This window comes from Solea solea, chromosome 16, assembly GCF_958295425.1.
Source record: "Solea solea chromosome 16, fSolSol10.1, whole genome shotgun sequence".
In the NCBI taxonomy this organism is placed as follows: Eukaryota; Metazoa; Chordata; class Actinopteri; order Pleuronectiformes; family Soleidae; genus Solea; species Solea solea.
This window is the reverse complement of record NC_081149.1, coordinates 6,157,894-6,176,188: the sequence shown is the minus strand read 5'-3', so window position 1 is coordinate 6,176,188 and position 18,295 is coordinate 6,157,894. Positions and strand designations below refer to the sequence as shown.

The 18,295-nt window shown below is 46.3% G+C and overlaps 1 protein-coding gene across 11 annotated transcripts in view; it reads right to left on the bottom strand.

Annotated features, from left to right (window-relative positions):
* The window catches only part of LOC131474972 (RNA binding protein fox-1 homolog 3-like), a 519,357-nt gene that overhangs the window by 13,414 nt on the left and 487,648 nt on the right, over nt 1-18,295 (bottom strand). For 10 of the 11 annotated variants that reach the window (XM_058652721.1, XM_058652722.1, XM_058652718.1 and 7 more), the window contains 3 exons: nt 9,232-9,364; nt 7,807-7,846; nt 3,665-3,723 (listed from right to left, as the gene is read on the bottom strand). In XM_058652721.1, the coding sequence (XP_058508704.1) occupies nt 3,665-3,723; nt 7,807-7,846; nt 9,232-9,364 (232 nt within the window). The remainder of the gene's footprint in view (nt 1-3,664; nt 3,724-7,806; nt 7,847-9,231; nt 9,365-18,295) is intronic. The other variant, XM_058652717.1, reaches the window with a different exon arrangement.

Below are 18,295 nucleotides of genomic sequence, written 5' to 3'. Positions count from 1 at the left end.
AACATTCACATTTAAGAAGCTTCAACAATCAGAAATCTAGTTTTAATCCTGAAAAAAGCTTCAAACCGATGAATCGATTGACGGTTAATTAAGTCTTGGATTAATCATTTCATGGTATGTACAAGAGACTGTGACTACAGTGACAGTAACTTTAATTTGTCTGGATTGGGTTAATGTTTCCTGACCGTCGACGTGAAGCTCTCGTTTTAAGATCTTGGACTTCATCCTGACTACGTAACTCTACGTCAACAAGTATCCGGGCACCCCGCGCCTAGAAGTCAATGCACAATCCCAAGGTATAATGCTGAGTTGTACCGGGGCAAAGAGTGAAATGGGATTGAGCCTCATGCTTGTTTAACGCTCACCCCCCCCCCCGAGTCGACTCTTTCAAGTCTCTAACACAATCAGCTATTTCCCGCCTCAGCCTCCGGGGGGGCGGCGGCGGGGGCGGCGGGGGCGGCGGCGGGGGGTTCAGAAAAGGAGGGGGAGTTCAAAGGTTGGTGAATTCCATTTGTCTTTTCATTGTCATCTTGATGAGGGTGGATGGAATAGGTAATGAGCATGGAGGGGAAGAATGGAGCAGCCGAGGAGACGCACGGTCGCTGCTGCTGATGCTGCTGCTGATGCTGCTGCTGCTGCTGCTGCCGCCGCTGCTGCTGCTGCTGCTGCGGGGCTTGGTCTCTCACCCTGTTCTTGTTTACCCAGGCTGCACACTGGGCTCACACCCCCTGTCTTTTCATTGTTACTCGTTTGGAACTAATCCTTCCAATTTCCTTCTGAGACAGGACAAGATGTGTGTGTGTGTGTGCCTTTTATTTATTTATTTATTTATTTATTTATTCAACTTCACATATTCCTCTATTTACTTGCTCCCCTTCTTCTCTTCTACTACTTCTTCCTCTCCTCCTCAGTGCACGCTTGCAAATGAGGGTCTGCACGGAGCAGATAAGGCACACCCAGCCAAGGACTGAGGGCACCAAATCAACCAGGAATAAGAAAATAAAAAAAATAAAAAAGTGGAGAGGGAGGGAAGAAATTTCTCCTCAAGGAGACAACAAGACACACAGCGTTCAGGGCTTTTCTCGTGTGAACTACGTCGGGTTATATAAGATCTAAATATGGCTCAGCCCATTAAAGTCCGGCAGCACCCAAGGTCAGTGAACAGGAAGTGGAATCGGGAAAAGGCGAAAAGGCTCCCTGGGGAGGAGGCCGGTGCCATGAGATGGTCAGAGGGGAGTCTCCGTGGTCCTCTTATCATCCGCGAGCACCGAACCCCACGGGCTCCGTGCTGCTGCTAATGTATCTGCGAAATGACTCTCAGCAGAGCGGTACTGACCGTGGTGAGGGTCAAACCCCGGCGCGCAATGTCACAGAGCTTCCACAGACCTGGCAGCAGGGCCCTGACTTTGTGACTGACTTCTCACACGAGCGACTCGACGGTATGGACACGCGAGTGGAAACTTTCCCTCTCCCACACCAAAGTCCGTTGATAACATTTTTAAAGTTTTGAACTTGCGGGGCGCACGGGAGCTGCTGATGAACTGCTGCCTCCTTTGGAAAGTTTGTGGTCACTTAAAGTAAAGCTGAACGAAAGATTTCAAACACAGAAGTCACAAAATGACACAGCTGAAGTGACGGATGGAGGCAGAAATGCATCAACAACTTCTGTGAAATATAAAATCACTGATTTTCTCTATGGAATTTGGTGCAGGAGGAAGAGAGAGAGTGGTTTAAAAAGCTGTCTAATGGCAAGATAACGTGGCAACCATAGTCTCGTGACATCATCGACACAGCTATGGATTTTTATTAGTTACTTTAGTGAAGGGGCTGAAAATGGCTTTATTCCTTTATACATGCTTCCAGTGTCCGGAGTGTCCTCACACTTCAAAAACTATCCCTTTAACGGTCTTTGGTAATCCAACCTGAGAGCACTGAAGGCTTTTCAGATCATACACCGTCCAGGCGTCCCACAATCCCGACGACCTCTTTCTCATGATCGGCTGACAGCGCCGCGGTTAAATCTGATAAGGTATTGGCGAGACACAAACCGACAAACCTCTATTGATCCAAGCGCTTATTCAAAAAGGAAACAAACAATATGGCAGCGAATGACATTAATTCTCAGGGAAAAGGTACAAGCAAGAAAAACAGGAATTAAATCACTCTGGGAAGGAAAGAAGAAGAAGGAGCAGAGGAAGGGGGGGAAAAAAGAGATGCTGTTCAATTTCTGCTCTTGCCGAGCACGGCTGCTCATAATTCGAGCCGCGGCGAGGTCTGATAAATCTTACATTATCGATATGATCTTCAGGCTCTCGGGCAGGGTGTACGTTATCACAAGTGACATGCTCAATCCTTCCCAGATTACATTCCCAAACCAGGCGCCACATCCCGGGCTGACAACGGCTTTCGGCGGCCGAAAAATGAATCAGCGACGGCTCCTCAAAAACGCAGCACACCTGAACCGGAGTGACATCACTCAGAAGTGATAGAGTTCCCGCCGCTCTCTCTCTCTCTGATTCTCTGTCTGTCTGCCAACCTTCCTTCCACAGACCTGAGGCCATTCATAAATACTGCAGTGATATACCTGCTCTCCCATCACAAGCAGAGAGTCACGACATATATCACTGCTTTTCTCATTGAGTCCAACAAGGTTAGTCTTTTTGTGTGTGTGTGTGTGTGTGTGTGTGTGTGTGTCCGTTCTTAAGCTCCGGGCTAAAAAGAATGCAGCACTTTGCCTAATAGATAAGAAAAAACCCAGCAAACTGAAAATAACCCATAGTGAATGTTATAAAACGCAGGTGAAGTGGTCTGTCGTTCATCACGCACATGCTCCCATCCCTGGTTTGGCCTTTAGACGGCATTTTTCTTCTTTTTTCTTCTTGTAAAATTGTTCTTTCAGCAAATAAGAGCACATGTTTGCTTCTTCTATCAGTTTGTAATTTGACCCTGCAACAGTTTTTGTTTCTCATTGTCATCGTGACAAATCAATTCACTCAGACATGAATGGATTGGTGTAACTGTCTGTTGTACATGAGCCTGAACGCAGTTTTACTATGGACAACAGCTTCCAGTGTTCTGTGGGGGTGGGGGGGGGCAGAAGGTTTCACTCTCCCACACCAAGGTCCATAGAGAAAAACAGCGATTTGTTCATCACCACACAAAGGAGTCGTCGATCCACTGCTGCCTCCGTCAGTAACTTCAAATGTGTTATATTGTGACGTCGGTGAAGGAAATAAGTTCCTCTGACTCACCTACTGCTTCCTTAACTAATTAGGAAGCAGTAGAGCGGGAGCTCTCGTGTCCAAGTGAGCTAAAAATGCAGATTTACTCGATGGGCTTTGGTGCGGAGGAGCGAACAATTCACAAACCTCCCTGTGTACGCAGAAAAGGCAAGTGGCAAATATTAATCTTAAGACATCCTTAAGACACAGGTGAGCCTTTTATTAAGTGCATTTTGTTTTCCTCATGTCCCCCGCGGACAGCCCATGTTTTCAGAGTGAGCAAACATCCACGTCCCAGGTTGGTTTTCACTGGTATTTGTCATCAGTAGCCACCGCACTTAATAAAAGCTGAACTGTCCCTTTAATAATGATACTACACTCAGAGGTCCTTGTGCAGTGCAATGCACCGTGAGACACTTGATGGATGAGCGGCGGAGTCTCACCTGTCACTGTAAGCCGCGGTGGTGGTGGGCTGGGCAAATCTGTATGCTGCATATCCGCCCTGTAAGACAAACAAACAGACCAATAAAAACAGTGTTAATCAATGATTAATAACAACCTGCTCCGGGAAAAGGTTAGCTCTGTCTCTCTCGCACGCGAGAAAACACAAGAAAACAAAACACAGACACGGAGCCGCGGAATCGCCGCACGCTGCCAAATGTCACTGCACAGTGTTTCTGTTCATCAGGACCACGTTTGCTCTGCTGCAGGTGCGCTGTCAGACACCAGAGGGTGCTGTTTGATGTATGGTGTGTTCGGCAGCAGGACGAGGATGAACGATGCTCTGGAGAAGCAGCATTTCTGGGAGGGGGTGGGGGGGCACCAGAGGCTTATCCCAGAGGCAGCGACAGCACCACAGAGGCCACGTGAGAGCCAACTCCCCAAATTCAGCTCATTTTAAGATTGAGACTCTGCTCCTGCATTATTGAGGAGCCCCCTTTTCCTTTACACGACCCCCCTGGCTTGCAAATGAAGTAGGAAGGCAGAAGGCGACCGGACCGTCGGGGGAGTCAGGACCGCTGTATTCATTTGCCAGAGTGGGGAAGGAATTAAAGACCTCATTGTGGAGTGCTGCTATTACTCTCTTTGAAAAATGAAGCTGTTCTCCCACTGTTTTTCTATTAGCGCCAGTGGAGTGTGTGCCCATCTGCGTCCACGCGGTGGATAGGTGGCTTTTAATAATGCATGTTTTCATTCATTTTTAAGCTCACGGGCGGGGGGCGGAGGCGGAGACGTCCGAGGGAGAGTGGCGTGCAGAGAGGCGGCGGCCACGTGAAATCAGGTCAGGGCCCAGCGCTTGGATCCCGCTCCGCTCCGGTTCCCTCTACCCTATAAGGTCACTTCCACAGGGACAGGAAGTGGCAGCAGTTGAGGCAGATGACTTCCTGCGGGACGGGCCAATGCCACGGGACTGGGCTGATTACGGCGACTGCCCCTCGAAGAAACACGCCCGATAAATCACTCTCCCTCTCTGTCACATCCTGCACACAGCAGTGCCGCACATTTGTTATTGTGTCGTGTGTTTGTGCATTCATCTATGTGAGCGTCCACATACGGGCACACGCATGCATATGTATAAGCACATGCAGTGTATGTAGTGGATATTTATACATGTATGTGTGCACTGGGGACGCGGGGGATTAACCGGCCCGTGTGCAGGCGCGACGCCAGCAGCTGTAAAGGGTTGCCATTTATTGTCATGAAATCAAACAATATCAGTTGCCATGTTTGTGTTTGCGCTGACGAAATATGCGTTGGTTTAGAAATGCAACCCAATAATTGGACGTTTTGATATTTGTGTTCCTCCTGAATGAGAGCTAATTTACCTTAACGTGGATGTACACTATTTACTGCGTTTGACCACAACAAACATGGTGGAAGCTGAACTTACAAACACACCCACCAGTGAACGAATAAATCAAAGGTTTGGCAAGACGAGGAAAATGATGGTCGGATACACACGAGTGACCTGTTTGCTTACAAACACGTCGAAAACTCGACAGAATCAGCAGCGTTTTTACACTTCTTCATCTATACGGGCTCTAAAAAGTGTCGAGGACGGCAGGTGCATCCGGAGCACAATGCGTATGCATTTTTGAACGAAATCAATAATTATTTTAAACGAAATCAATTTTTAAATCCAATACATAAATCATGTATGAATCTTTAAGTGCAAAATGTGTTGCGGCGCCATAAAGGACAATTAACCTCGTAACTCAGTGGCCTTTAGCGTGAATAGTGGATTGACGTGCACTATTCTGGATGGCCACAAGGTGTCCTGTTGACATAACTTTCCTTCCAAATCAGATTGTGAAAAGTTTACTGTACTAAGAGTACATCACGTGATCTGAATATTTCCCAACGTCTGCAAAAGACCCACCGAGCTCATTCACCAGCGCTTCACAGAGAAGCGTTTCAGTGGACACCACAACCGACCCTGATGTGCACCCGACCCTCCCCTTCTGCTCATGTATCAGCTGGGTCATTTATTTCCAAAAGGGGACTCTTTGACACGTCAGATTGATTTTTAAAAACAAGCTAGTGTCCACTGAATAATTGCGAAGGACACTAAGGGCTAAAGGACAGCTTCCCTTTCGGTCACTGGAGACCTTCACGTCCACTCAGTCAGTCTGAAGCAGTGCAGTGACCAGCGCCAAGACTAATGGCGGTAAAACACCAGGGGACGACCTGACGGGTTGAGTGATGGAGCGACCTGGCCCGGCGTTGGTCAGGGGACGGTGGGGCACAGGACTTAGCTGGAGGTGGTAGAGCTAGTGTGAGAGATCAGTCAAAGCGCAGCCCGGGTGTCGTCCTCTGTGGCAGCGGTGGTTGTCGCAACAATAAAAGCCAGTGAAATACAGTCCTATCATGTGTGTGTGTGTTTGTGGGGGGGGGCATGGTGCTATGTAAGCCATATATCTCTGGGTTTTCACCATTTTGTTCCCGCACACTGGCAGTCGTCCGGATGAGAGTGTGTGGACTCAAATTAAAGGGACAGATTACATCCTCCACGCAAACATTCGGCGCGATGTCCACTTGGGACAACGTGGTCATTTCGGTATTATCTCCCGAGCGTCCGCGCCTCCCTCTGTCAAGGGCGACGCGGACGCAGGACCAGTGCCTGATGTGACCCCGCCTGCACGGACAGCTCCAGAGGGACGGCTAATCCCCTTTATCTTCAGTCGCTCCCCTTATCTCCCACACGGCGATGGCCCGGAGAAAGCAGCTCCACTCAGGCCCGGGAGCAGGGCAATCCCAGCCAAAACGCTGTGAGGCCACAGGACACACATCCACGTCCCCCCGCCCCCCCCCCCCCCCCCGATAAAAAAAAAAAAAGATCTGTATCCAGACGAAATAATCTGAATCTATGTGCATGAATGAAATCATGTGAACCACCGGCACCGACCGCGCTGGGCCGTGTCTTTGGAGACTTCATGCAGTGGGGCATAAAATGTGATTTGTAAATTTGTAAAAGTAGTCCAGTAGCCTTTCAACGTGTGCCCCTTTTTTTCCCTCCCCTCATCCACCCAATATCTCTTGTATTTCGTATCCAAACGACATCAAAGTTGGCACTGCACTCACCGGTGACCTCACCGAGTCGCCGGCCAAGTTTAAAGCCTGTCACGCAAACTGTTGGACAGTTATCCGACGAACAGTCAGACGGAAAGAAAGACTTTTCTTAAACATGCATGTGTCAACAGGAAGTCATGGCCTATTTTCACAGATTACTGATGAGAGGGCAGCGCTGGTGAAAAGTGAGAGTAACGATTTCTGTAATGAGAACAAAGATCTGGCCTGAAATGATGTGTTCGTGGAGGGTTTTTTGTTCACAGCTGATCGTTGCGCTGTTGGCCGATAAGAACCAATGCGGGGAAACTGAGTCATGATTTTCAAAGGTCTCCATTTCTGCCCGTGTAGACTAAAATGATCGTCAGAGGGTCTAAAAGAGAGGATGTAGTCTTCTGGTTGTTTTAAGGCACGTGATTGGCTCTTTGAGGGGCAGCCATTTTAGGTTTTTTAACTGGAATCTATTGGATAGTCAGTCAAATTGACATCACATCCTTTTGAATAAGACCTGAAACTAGCAATTGAGACCATTAACTCCTTTGAGTTCTTGAGCCCCCCCGGTGGGTGCACCCGGAGCAGAATTTAGGTGTCGTGTGGATGTGTTCTTGGGTGCACACAAAGGTAAAGAGATGGCTTGAAGTGGGCGAGGGCTGCAGAAAACAAGCCACCTCAACGAGACAAAATAAACAAACAGGCAAATCTGAAGGCACAAATGACCTAACTTGACACGGGACACTGAGCACGGGTCTGCCTCGCTGCCAAAGTCTGAGATCATAGGAAGAGAGGACAGGGAGATGAGGGAGGAGCTGAGGGGGTTTTAAATTTTGTTGTTGGGTTTCTTGGCACAGCAGACAGAGACCTAATCGACACCGGCTTGGCAGCGAGGCTGAGGAGAATGCTGGGGGGGGGGGGGGCGGGGCTGAGGAGATCACGTTTTTGTCTCCGGGGCTGGGCTGTTCGTCTGCTTTACTTCTGTTTCATCTAAGCAAGGGGGGGGGGGACAGCAAACTGTACTCACATAGATCTCTGCACCATAGAAGCCATCTTGGTACACCACCCTGTGAAATTAAAGAAGATGGAAAAGCAGTGTTAGTGCTGCGGAACTACTGAATCTCTGTTTCAACCATTTGTTCGGCCTGTGCCAGGTCAGCTCTGAGCAGCTTTAGTGTGCTGTACCACAAATAATGAATGACACATTAAAGCAAAAAAGTGCAACCGTTTCACATCCCCGTCCAATTTTCTGCTCTGGTAAAATTGTTTGTCTTTTCCAGTTGCTGCAGTGTTGTCAGGAGGGCGGTGTGGTGGCGGTGGTGGAGGGGAGGACAAAAGGAAGGCAGCGATGGAGCGCCGTCACATGACTCCGCCATATAAATCAACCAGCTGCCATCAGGAGCAAAGGGCCCCAGAGTGGGAGGGAGGGGTGGAAAAGAGGGACATGGGATTTCCAGTCCCGGCTTCAGTGCTGAGACTCTCTGCAGTAAGATGGATCCTGATCTAATCACAGATAGACAGCTACGCCGGGGCCCTCGGTCGGCCTCCGTCAGACCTCTCCCACGGCCACACACACACACCACCGCTGATAAGAGCTGAGTGTGAGGCAGCGCTGCGCAAAGCCGGGAGATCAGCAGAGGCCCCGGTCACAGTCCAGTGAGATCTGCCCAGTAATACGCTATCTCAGCTCTCTACAGCTCTCTACAGCTCTCTACAGCTCTCCCTGTGGCTTTGTTAGTTCTTCCCTTTGTCAACAGGCAAAAGTACAAATATAGGGACAGACACAGTCAGAGCACGTGTACATACCTGGAGATACCGGCAAAGATTTCATTCCCCAAACAACAGTATTAACAGACTTAAGTGTGAGGGACCGAGACAAATTCCGTGCTGTGAGCACCGAGAACCGGGTTGAGACACAGATGTTTGCGTTCACTGTCAACACGGCTGCCGGCAGGAACACAAGGAAACAGTGATTTTTAACCACTTAGCAAAGATAACTGAAGGATAAGGATCACTCGCCCACACCAAATCCCACAGAGAAAACCTGTGTTTTTAGCTCACAGGGACACAGGAGCTGTGGATTGAGCCACACACAAAAGTCTGTCCAACAGTGAGGAAAAGGCAGCAAACATGGTCTTAAGATGTCACACATTTACGCCTTTTGTTTGCAAGTCTTACGCTGGTTCTCTGTGCACAGGGACAGCAATAGGAAAAGTGTCAGTACCTCACACAACCACACTATACCTTGAACTGCGTCTGATATTTGACAGTCTTTTACCCCATATTTCACAGTGCTTACAAAGGGGCTCGAGGCGTATCACATAAATGTTTCTCATTTCAAATGTTACTATGATTTATGCGTCTAAATTTGTACATTAAAGCGAGTGAAACTGGAGCAGGGAAGTCTCGTCAAAACCACGCTCACACACGAGATCGGATATTCAATACTCACGCTCCGTAAGCCGGGATGGGTGGTGGCGGCGGAGCTGTGCGGAACGTGTTGTACACAGCCCGCCCTCGACCTCGCAAGTGGGCACCCCGGTAGGCCACCGTAGCTCCTGTGGCAGGGTAGGGAAACCCTGCTACTGTGAAAAGAGAAAAGAGAGACACAAAAGAAGAGAAAATGACTTTCAGAGAACACCCTTCGTTTGGCATTGCTTACCTTATGACAGAATACATTAGAGAGAGAGACATGTGGCACTGCTTTCCCTGTGACAGAATGCATTATGCGTAAGACAAGGAAACAATAGATTTAATCTTTTCTAGGTGCGGCTCATCGAGCACTCTGCCTTTTCCCAGCTCGCTGCTTTGTGCCGTACTCAGCAAGGATCCACATTTGCTGTACGCATCCTTTTCCCGAAGCCTGGTGAGGGGCAGCCTTGAAGCACAGGCAGGTAATGGATGCAATACCACTAGTTTCGCACCACGGCTTTTGCATAGTTTAGACACAATGGGCTAGCAGCAAGGGGAACAGTGGGGGGGGGGGGGGGCGAGTGACTGGGGGGGAAGCAGAGGGCGTTTCTGTGCGTTGGGTAGAGACAAACGGAAGGTGAAGGTTGATGAACAACCTGACTAGATGTTCAGAACTTCCCTTAAGGGGAGATGGAGCAGATGGGCTGGACGTCCGAGGCCCAAACCTCAGTGTGACCCCCCCTTCATCTCAGAGTCCCACCTGAGACCACATTCAGCCAATCACGCAGATGCACATGCTCTCTGCTGACAGCTAAACCAGCACAATACGAATGGGTAGGTTGGAGGTGAGAGGCTTCGGGGGTGAATGGTAGAAGCGTCGAAACGTCCTCCGTCACATTTTTCCATTTATGCTCCGGGCGAAGGTTTCAGTGGATGGATGTGATGAAGCCGTGGATAGAACGGTGATGGATCGTTGAGCGGACAATGGAAAGCGAGAGGTGATCAGTGTGATCAGGCTGCCGATGTTTTGGTCCTACGGTTGTGGATCACATGTCTACTACATGAAGACAGTTCCGATCTGTCACCCTGTAGGACGAAATACGGAAATTCTACAGGTGTATACAGTAGAGGTGGTGAATGAAACTTCTTACTGTCCACTTCTGTTGCTCAACACATTTCAAAGAGTATAAATTGGACTTTAACCTTTAACCAGTTTGATTACGAGCTGCTGTGTGAGTCACAAACAAACACAGCGATCTCTCTGCTTGATGAAGTCGCCCTCCTCTCTTCCCAGCAATCGAAATTCCCTCACACCCCACCCCTTCTTCTCTCTGCTCTCCACCCCTCATTCCTCCCCCCCCCCCCCCAACGCCTAGTACATCACCGCACAGTCATCTCCATTATTCTTCATCCCCGGCAACGCCTCCTCATCACCCCCTCTTCACCTTATTCTTCTTCCTTCATTTCCATGACATTTTTTGGGCAAATTCATCACAGACCACTTTGGTTTGTCTCCAATCAGCTCTCGCTCGCTCGCTCGCTCTGCGATGGCGAGCTCCTCTCTGATCTCGTTGGAGGAGAGGGTGGGGTGAGGGGAATCGGTTGTGGTGGTGAGGAACACGGGTTAAAATAACACAAAAGAACTTCATTGTCATTTGGTGAATGAAATCCCAGCGTCCCCCCTCAGAGGACTGAGAATTGTTTTATGGGCTTTCTTCCCATACTGTATTGTATCCCTTGGAGATGTTAATACGAACGTATACTCTCTCCACCGGTTAATAACAGTTGATCACGTGTGTGATCCCTGCCATAGAAACCACGGAAACACAACCAAAACGGAGAATAACACACGGAGCTTGCACAAGAAGAAGAAGACAGCATAGATGGTGGCAGCAGGTTTCCCTTTTACCCAAAGTTAGCACGCTGGTGATGAGATGTTTTCACTCTGGGACCCGTTTTCCCAAAAAATAAACTTATAGGGCTCCCGAAACACTGATACGACACAAAACTTCATTCTCGTACGCAGAGACCCTGAAGCTACCACTAGTTTTGTTGTTTAAAAACAACCATCCAGATTTATGTTTTGGTCTCTTGGCTATAGAAAAAATCTTTAGAAAAAAAATTCGTGTGAAATGCAGCCAAGAGGAAGGGAATTGAGCTTGTAACCTGGAGGGTTGTTGGTCCAAGTCCAAGGACAGGTCGAAGGCTGCATGCGGTGCCCCCGAGCAAGCCCACTGCCCACTGCTGCTGCATCTTGGTTTCGTGGATAAATGCACAATCACTTAAGTGTGTGCAAATAATAATAATAATAAAACAACAAAATGGCTTCTATAGTATCTGCAGTGTGGTGTCACATGGACAAAAAACGGCGAGGATCCTTATGAACGCAGCCCATCATGGTCGACCACGCTGCTTCAATAAAGGCTGACAGGCAGACAGATTGGTAGTGCTTTTAAAAAACAACACACACACACACACACACACACAGAGCCAGGTTTAATGTCGTCCGCCATTAACATCACGCTCCATTAGCAGGTCCGCACGCATATTCAAAACTCTGCGTCTCATTTGGCCAGGTAACGCCCACATTCTCCGCCCACCCAGGACACCGGCACAGGATGTGACCGCCCCACACCCCGGTGATTTATAATGTTGACCTTGACATTTAAATTAGTCTCTGTTTCTGGAGCAGTGGACATCAGAGCCGAGTCACGAAAGGGCAAACAACTATCTTCTTTGATAGATTTGAGGGCGTTTGTGTGTACAAACGGTGCAATTTTTATTGACCTCAAAAAAGTCCAAGTACGTCTTTCTTTCTTTCTTGCTTCCCTTGTTTTTAATTGAATTAATTTCAGTCCAAATTCAAATCAATTCAAAATGTTTGCAGATAATAAAACGTACACATCTTTAACACAACAAGAAACAAACAGTTTCATTCTATTTTATACTAGATCATCTTTTCATATTATTTATATTATTATATTAACTTTTATTTTCATTTTCCTTTAGTAAAAAACACGTTTGCACGTTCAAATGTTAAATACATTAAATGACATTTAAAAACATAAATCTTATTTTTCTTCTTCTAGTATTTAAAATGAACTCACATATTGATGTTTCTGGTCCTACAAAGGTCCAGTGAGTAAGAATTAGTGACATCTAATGGTGAGATTGTGCACTGCAACAAACTGAGGACTACTCTGCTCACACCTCACTCCTTCTCCAGGTGTGTCAGGGAACTACGGTGGCCCTTTTAACAATAAAATGAGTATTATTTCATATACTGCAGGCCTTACCACAGTTTAAGGATTTTAATCACGATTGTTATCCACAGTTACATCCCATTTATTTACACTATACAATAATCTTTCATTCTTCTTTTGTGTGTGCGTATTAAGATTTCATTTTTCATACTGAAGGTGCTAAAATGCACGCTAAGTCTGTCTGATGGCCGTTTCACGTTGCTGTAGAAACATAATAATGCAAGACCACTGTGCTGAAGCACAATCCGAGCCTCGAGTATATACAAAAGGCAATTATACACGCATACATATGGATAATGTATTCATATATACATTTTGTTTTCAGTGTCTTTTGTCTTGTTTTGACTTGTCTAACCCTTTGCTTTTTGTAAAGCACTATGGCTCAACCGCTGTCATTTTAAAAGTGCTGTGTGAATAAATGTGACTTTCTTTCTTTCTCTTTCTTTCTTTCCTTCTTTCGGGGGAAATTTGTATGCAATATGCACGCGCTGATGTATGTGAATGTAAACTGGTAATGAGTTGGCGATAGGCTACACTGCTTCAATAATAACCCATAAATCAAAGGCACTGTCACACCTTAGTAAGCCGGCATGAAAAGCAACAACAGCCGTTGTTGTGTGTATGAGAACACAAACCCCGGTCCAGCCACCAAAGTCAAACACCTTCTCCAGTGGGGAGGAGGGAGCATGAGGGTGGGGGTGGTGTCAGAGAGGGGGGGTGATTCTGGAGCTGGAGAAAATATGAGTTATGTGCTGGAGGGCGGCGGGGTCACGCTGCACCTCATATGTCATATGTGTCAACTTGAGGGAAGCTCAATACCTACAGAGCCAGTCGGACCTGAGGTAATCCAGCTCTGTGCCGATGATGGGGTCATAACCGGCTCCCATAAAGAAAGATCTGATTTTCCACAAGGTTGATCCCTCTAATACTTCCCCCGCTCAAATACATCGGGCAACGAGCACTTAATCCACACTGGGGACCAAAAAAAACAGCTTAATCTAATCAAGAGTCTGGAGCTTAATTATCCCCCTAACGTACACTCCAACAATGAGAGGATCTGTCGACATATATTAAGATGGCAATTAGCCTTTCTTCTCTGTCATCTACACAGCTGCTGAAGCTTCTTTTTGGTTTTTTTCGGGGAGTCCTCCGGAAAAAGCCCACCTTTGTGGCGGGAAAAACGCACTGGTGAGCTGGTGTGGAAGGAATTCTGGAGAGGCAGCTGTCCATGGTGCTGAAAGAGTCCAGGGCCAAGGAGCAACTCACAGAAGTTTGCCAATTATTGGACTCGCTGTCTGTCTTGTAAGTATAGCTAACGTTTGTCAGATTATAAACGGCAGATACTTTTACAATTACTTTGAACTACTAGTCACAGGCTTGGACTCACTATCCGTCTGCAACTCGTTGCCCAAGTTTTCCTCCCCGTCAACATCTGACAAAACAACTGTAAGTATCTAACGTTTATAATCTGACAAAAGTTAGATACTTACAATTATAGGACGGAGCCCAAGTCCAAGTGTCTACTTCCGTCCATTGTGCTGTCACTTGTGCTGTCACTCCAAAACTCAGTAGCAAATCAGCAGGACGTTTTCTAAGGCCAACATTCCGATCATTGCAAACAGAAAGTGTATTTTCAAACAAATAATATACGATTAATTTTTGTTTGCTCAATTCATAAAGTGTTGTTTGGAAATATTGACACAAATCTAATTCCATATAAACTCCGGAGGAAGGAATTCTGGCCATTTGTGGAGAGGCAGCTGTCCATGGTGCTGAAAGGGTCCAGCGACTCACAGAAGTTTTGCCAATTATTTTTAAGACGGGGCCCGGAAACACTGTGCTGCATACAGATCTGCCTCTGAACGTCTTTTTTGTGATTAATTCATTTTGTTTTTTCCGTGCTTCAGCGTCGTAAGATGTAATTTAATGATGTCTATTCTACTCACCACTGAAAACAGACTATAATCTACATAATGTATGCATACAGTTACTAAAGAGTCCAGGTTAGCAGAGGAGTGTGACATCATGTCAGTGTCTCCCAAACTTTATATATGGGAACACAAGATCTAAACAACACATGCTATGCCGACCGAGAGACACAGTTTCTAGAGTTCCGTGGAGCCGATCATCAGCATTGAGTGAACTCTTTTGACAAAGGTTTGAATGTAACATGTGACATTTGTTTATATTTAACATCACTTAATTATATATAGAGTATGTGAATTTGATTGTGTTATATTCCACTGGAGTATGAGGCTGAACACACCACAAAGCACTTAAACAAGTTTAAGAGGTGAATTCTAATAAAACTTAGACATTCAACACTTTAAAAGGAAAACTGTTGATGTTTTCTAAAAGTTTATGGATAACAAACAAAATGTGGCACCCTTTTTTGTTTGAGAATCTAATATATAATATATATATTGTATATATATACATATATATATGTATATTAAATCATAAATATTGTCATGAATTGCAGGCGGAATGTTTTTCCTCAGGATAATCGAGCCAGGGAATTTCCATATCATCTCATGTCTAGTGGCAAAAAGGACATTGACCCAGGATTGGTGCTGTCTGCCTGTATGACCCTTACTCCTCCTCCTCCTCCTGCCCTTCCTCCTCCATCAGTAGGAGGAGCCAATCTGCCCTGGAAGAGGTTAAGAGCGGGGAGCTGGCGTGAGGCTCTCATCCGTCATTCTCCTGAATGGGTTTTGAGGACAATAAACCTGTAGCACCAGGACGAATGGAGACGAAGTGCGCTGTCACCGAGTCAGGATTTATGGCTACCAATTTTACTGATCTCCCGCACAGAAATGAGGACTGATAAACAGTGATTAATCGCCTTTATATCCCATTTTACTCCCACCAAAAGTATATTAACTGTAGCTATGATTATTTCCCTGCAACCAATTTATGTTTTTGTTACGTGGAGGGAAAAAAAGCGCCTCTCAGTCAAAGAGTTCTTTTTTTTATTACATGACATTTTTTTATGCTAAAACTGACTTTTCCCTGCTCATTAGAGTGGTTTTGTTTCAAAAAATGTATCTCTTATTTATGTTTCACATCTTCCCAGCTGGCAAGCATATGTTGTCGTTTAGGCTTGGCAAACTCCAGCGCCATGTCAAGACGACTTGAAAAATTAGCAGCCAATAAATCACCCCGGCCCCTCCTGCTTCCTCTGCCTGGAGTGGTGGACCACACTCCCTCTGATTTATGAGATGATTTGGGAAGTGTGTGTGTGTGTGTGTGTGTGAGAGAGAGAGAGTGTATTATGAAAGAGGAGACGTGTATTAGTGTCTGTGTTCTACATAGGTTATCTATTTTTGTGTGCTGGAATGCCTTGGTCTGAGTGCAAAAGCAGGGCAAGGGACAGCGCTCTCTCTCTGAGTGTGTGTGTGTGTGTGTGAGTGTGTAGGTATATAGGTCAGTGATTGGTCACATAAGTTAGACTGACTTAAAAGGTCCAGCATATGACATTTATGAGGTTTTAATCTCTTTATCCCTTCAAAATAAAAACATAATTTTGGTGCTGGTCAGCATCTTATACCAATGCCACCACCACGTCCCCAAAAGTAAACTATTAACTTTATGTTTTAGTTTGGTATTTTGGTCTGAGACCAAGACAGCATTAAGTAAAGACTAGGAAGGAAATTGAAGACAGTTGCAGGTTGAAGAGGAAGCTGGATATTGGACATTGTCGCGTCATGTGATGCCTCCCTCTAACCCTTTCACTTCCAAGCTCAGCCCCTTTTGCTGACACATGAAAATGAACCAAATAAGTCCAATGTTTGGACAGTTTTGTCTTTTTTGTGGATGAACACGACGTATCACCAGGTCGAGGTGCAGCTCTCTCTTTTTTTCCCCCGTCATGTTCCAATTTTTTACATTCAGGAAACTGCAGTTCCCGTTTTGAACAGTAGTGGCCGCTGCTGCACATATTTCACATACAGGATGAAGTTATGTGAGGATGCACTGAGGAGAGGGGAATCGTAACAGTCCAGATGGGATGTGATGAAAGCAGGGGAGGTTTTTCAGGCAGTTTTCTGCGTGTAATTCTCACACATTAAGACTTTTCATTCAAAATAAAAAACTACACCTGACTCATGATTTCTACGTTTGAGCGTACGCAGAGGAGAGAGAGTGTGTAGGTCTGTTCGTTTGTGTGTGTGTGTGTGTAATTATCAGGGGAAGATGTCAAAACAGAGTGAATGGTGGCGGTGGGGGAGGAGAAGTAGGTGGGAGGCAGGGGGGGGAGGAGGGCGTAGGAGATGGGGGGGTGAGGAATAAAAATGATAGATGACTGCTTTCTGTCATGGACAGTTATTTAGAGGTTCGCCGTAAAGCTGTCCGGGGAATGAACAGATTTTAGTCTAATGAGCAGAAAGGAAAGCCGTTAAAGTGGCGCGATGTGCTCAGCACTTCTTCCAAATGAAATAGTACCATTTCCCCCTCATTAAAATGCAAAGGGTTCATATAACATACAGCAATAAAGCTGGCATGTCGAGGCGCGGGGAGAGGAAGAGGGAGAGAGAGAGAGAGAGGGAGAGATAGGGAAAACCCCACTGAGCTCATCTCATTCCTCCATTACTGAGACCAGAAGGAATAGGGGCCTTCGACAGGGAAGGTGCCAACAATATCGCTCACTCAATCTCCCTTATTCGGTTAGCTCTGTAAAAGTCAATCTGCCGCACTTGGCAAATCCATCCACGGCAGCAGCCTCCACAATCTGATAACAGTTGCAGGGGGCGCCTGCTCTTGAAATCATTTTTTTTTCCAGCTTTACAGTTGCACACCGTGCAAACAAAGGCTCAGGCTCCTTCAGCCACTCAGAGAGAGCCGGGATCATCCACTGCTTATCTGAGCCGCTCGCGGATTCACTTTGATCTGAGGAGGAATTTCATGTTCACTCGGTTCAGGATCAGCCCGATTGTGGAAATTCAGGGGTCAGATTTGGGATTGGACCCCGGGCTGTGGTGTGGGGTGGAAGGCAGAGAGGAAAAGAAACAGTGTGTGTTCAGACTGCAGGCAAATCTGATTTCCTCCTCAAATCAGATCTTCTTCTTCTTTTTTTTTTTTTTCCAGACAGACTTTCAGCTCTGTTAATTGAAAGGAATCAAATCAAATTCATGTTTCCAGACGAGGAGTGACTCAATACCACTTTCACCAATATTACAACTGGTGTTGTTTAATGTATGCGTTTGAAAGTTCAAACTTGAGCATTAAAAAACTTCTTCAAATATGGAGCCTGGAAGCACAGCAGACCGTCTGAAGTCATTCACTACAATGTGGTCCAGAAGAGGGCGACGTGAGTGCAGCTTGGCAGCTTACATTCATTTTGAACACACTCTCTTGGCCCCGTCAGAAGTTTTTATGCATGTTAACGCCCTCAGAAATGACCGTAAAGCCACAGAATTATAATAAGAAGGAGAAGAAGAAGATTCTGAAGGAAAACAATAGATTCCTCGCCGTTTCGGCCACTGGCACTCGTGCTCGGGCCCTGATAAGAGTCAAAATGGAGGACACCAGCTAAACCATACTCCTGAGCGGACAAAAATGCAATGTGTGGCAGTTTTTCAGGATCCACATGAAGTGGTGGAGGCGGAGTCAAAGACGGGCAGTGCAATGGGAATTCAACCTCACGTGACTAATAGAAATAATAATAATGAATCATGGGAGTGCAAACTTGTGCCAGCCCTGAACACAACCATCAAATTCTACAAGGTTGTGTTTAACATTCAATTTCAAATCAGATTTGAAATGCAGTTGAAATCCAAAATGGTTTGAACCAGATGTGAAAAAATACGATTCCTTTCTTTTAATTTATTAATATGTTTTCTT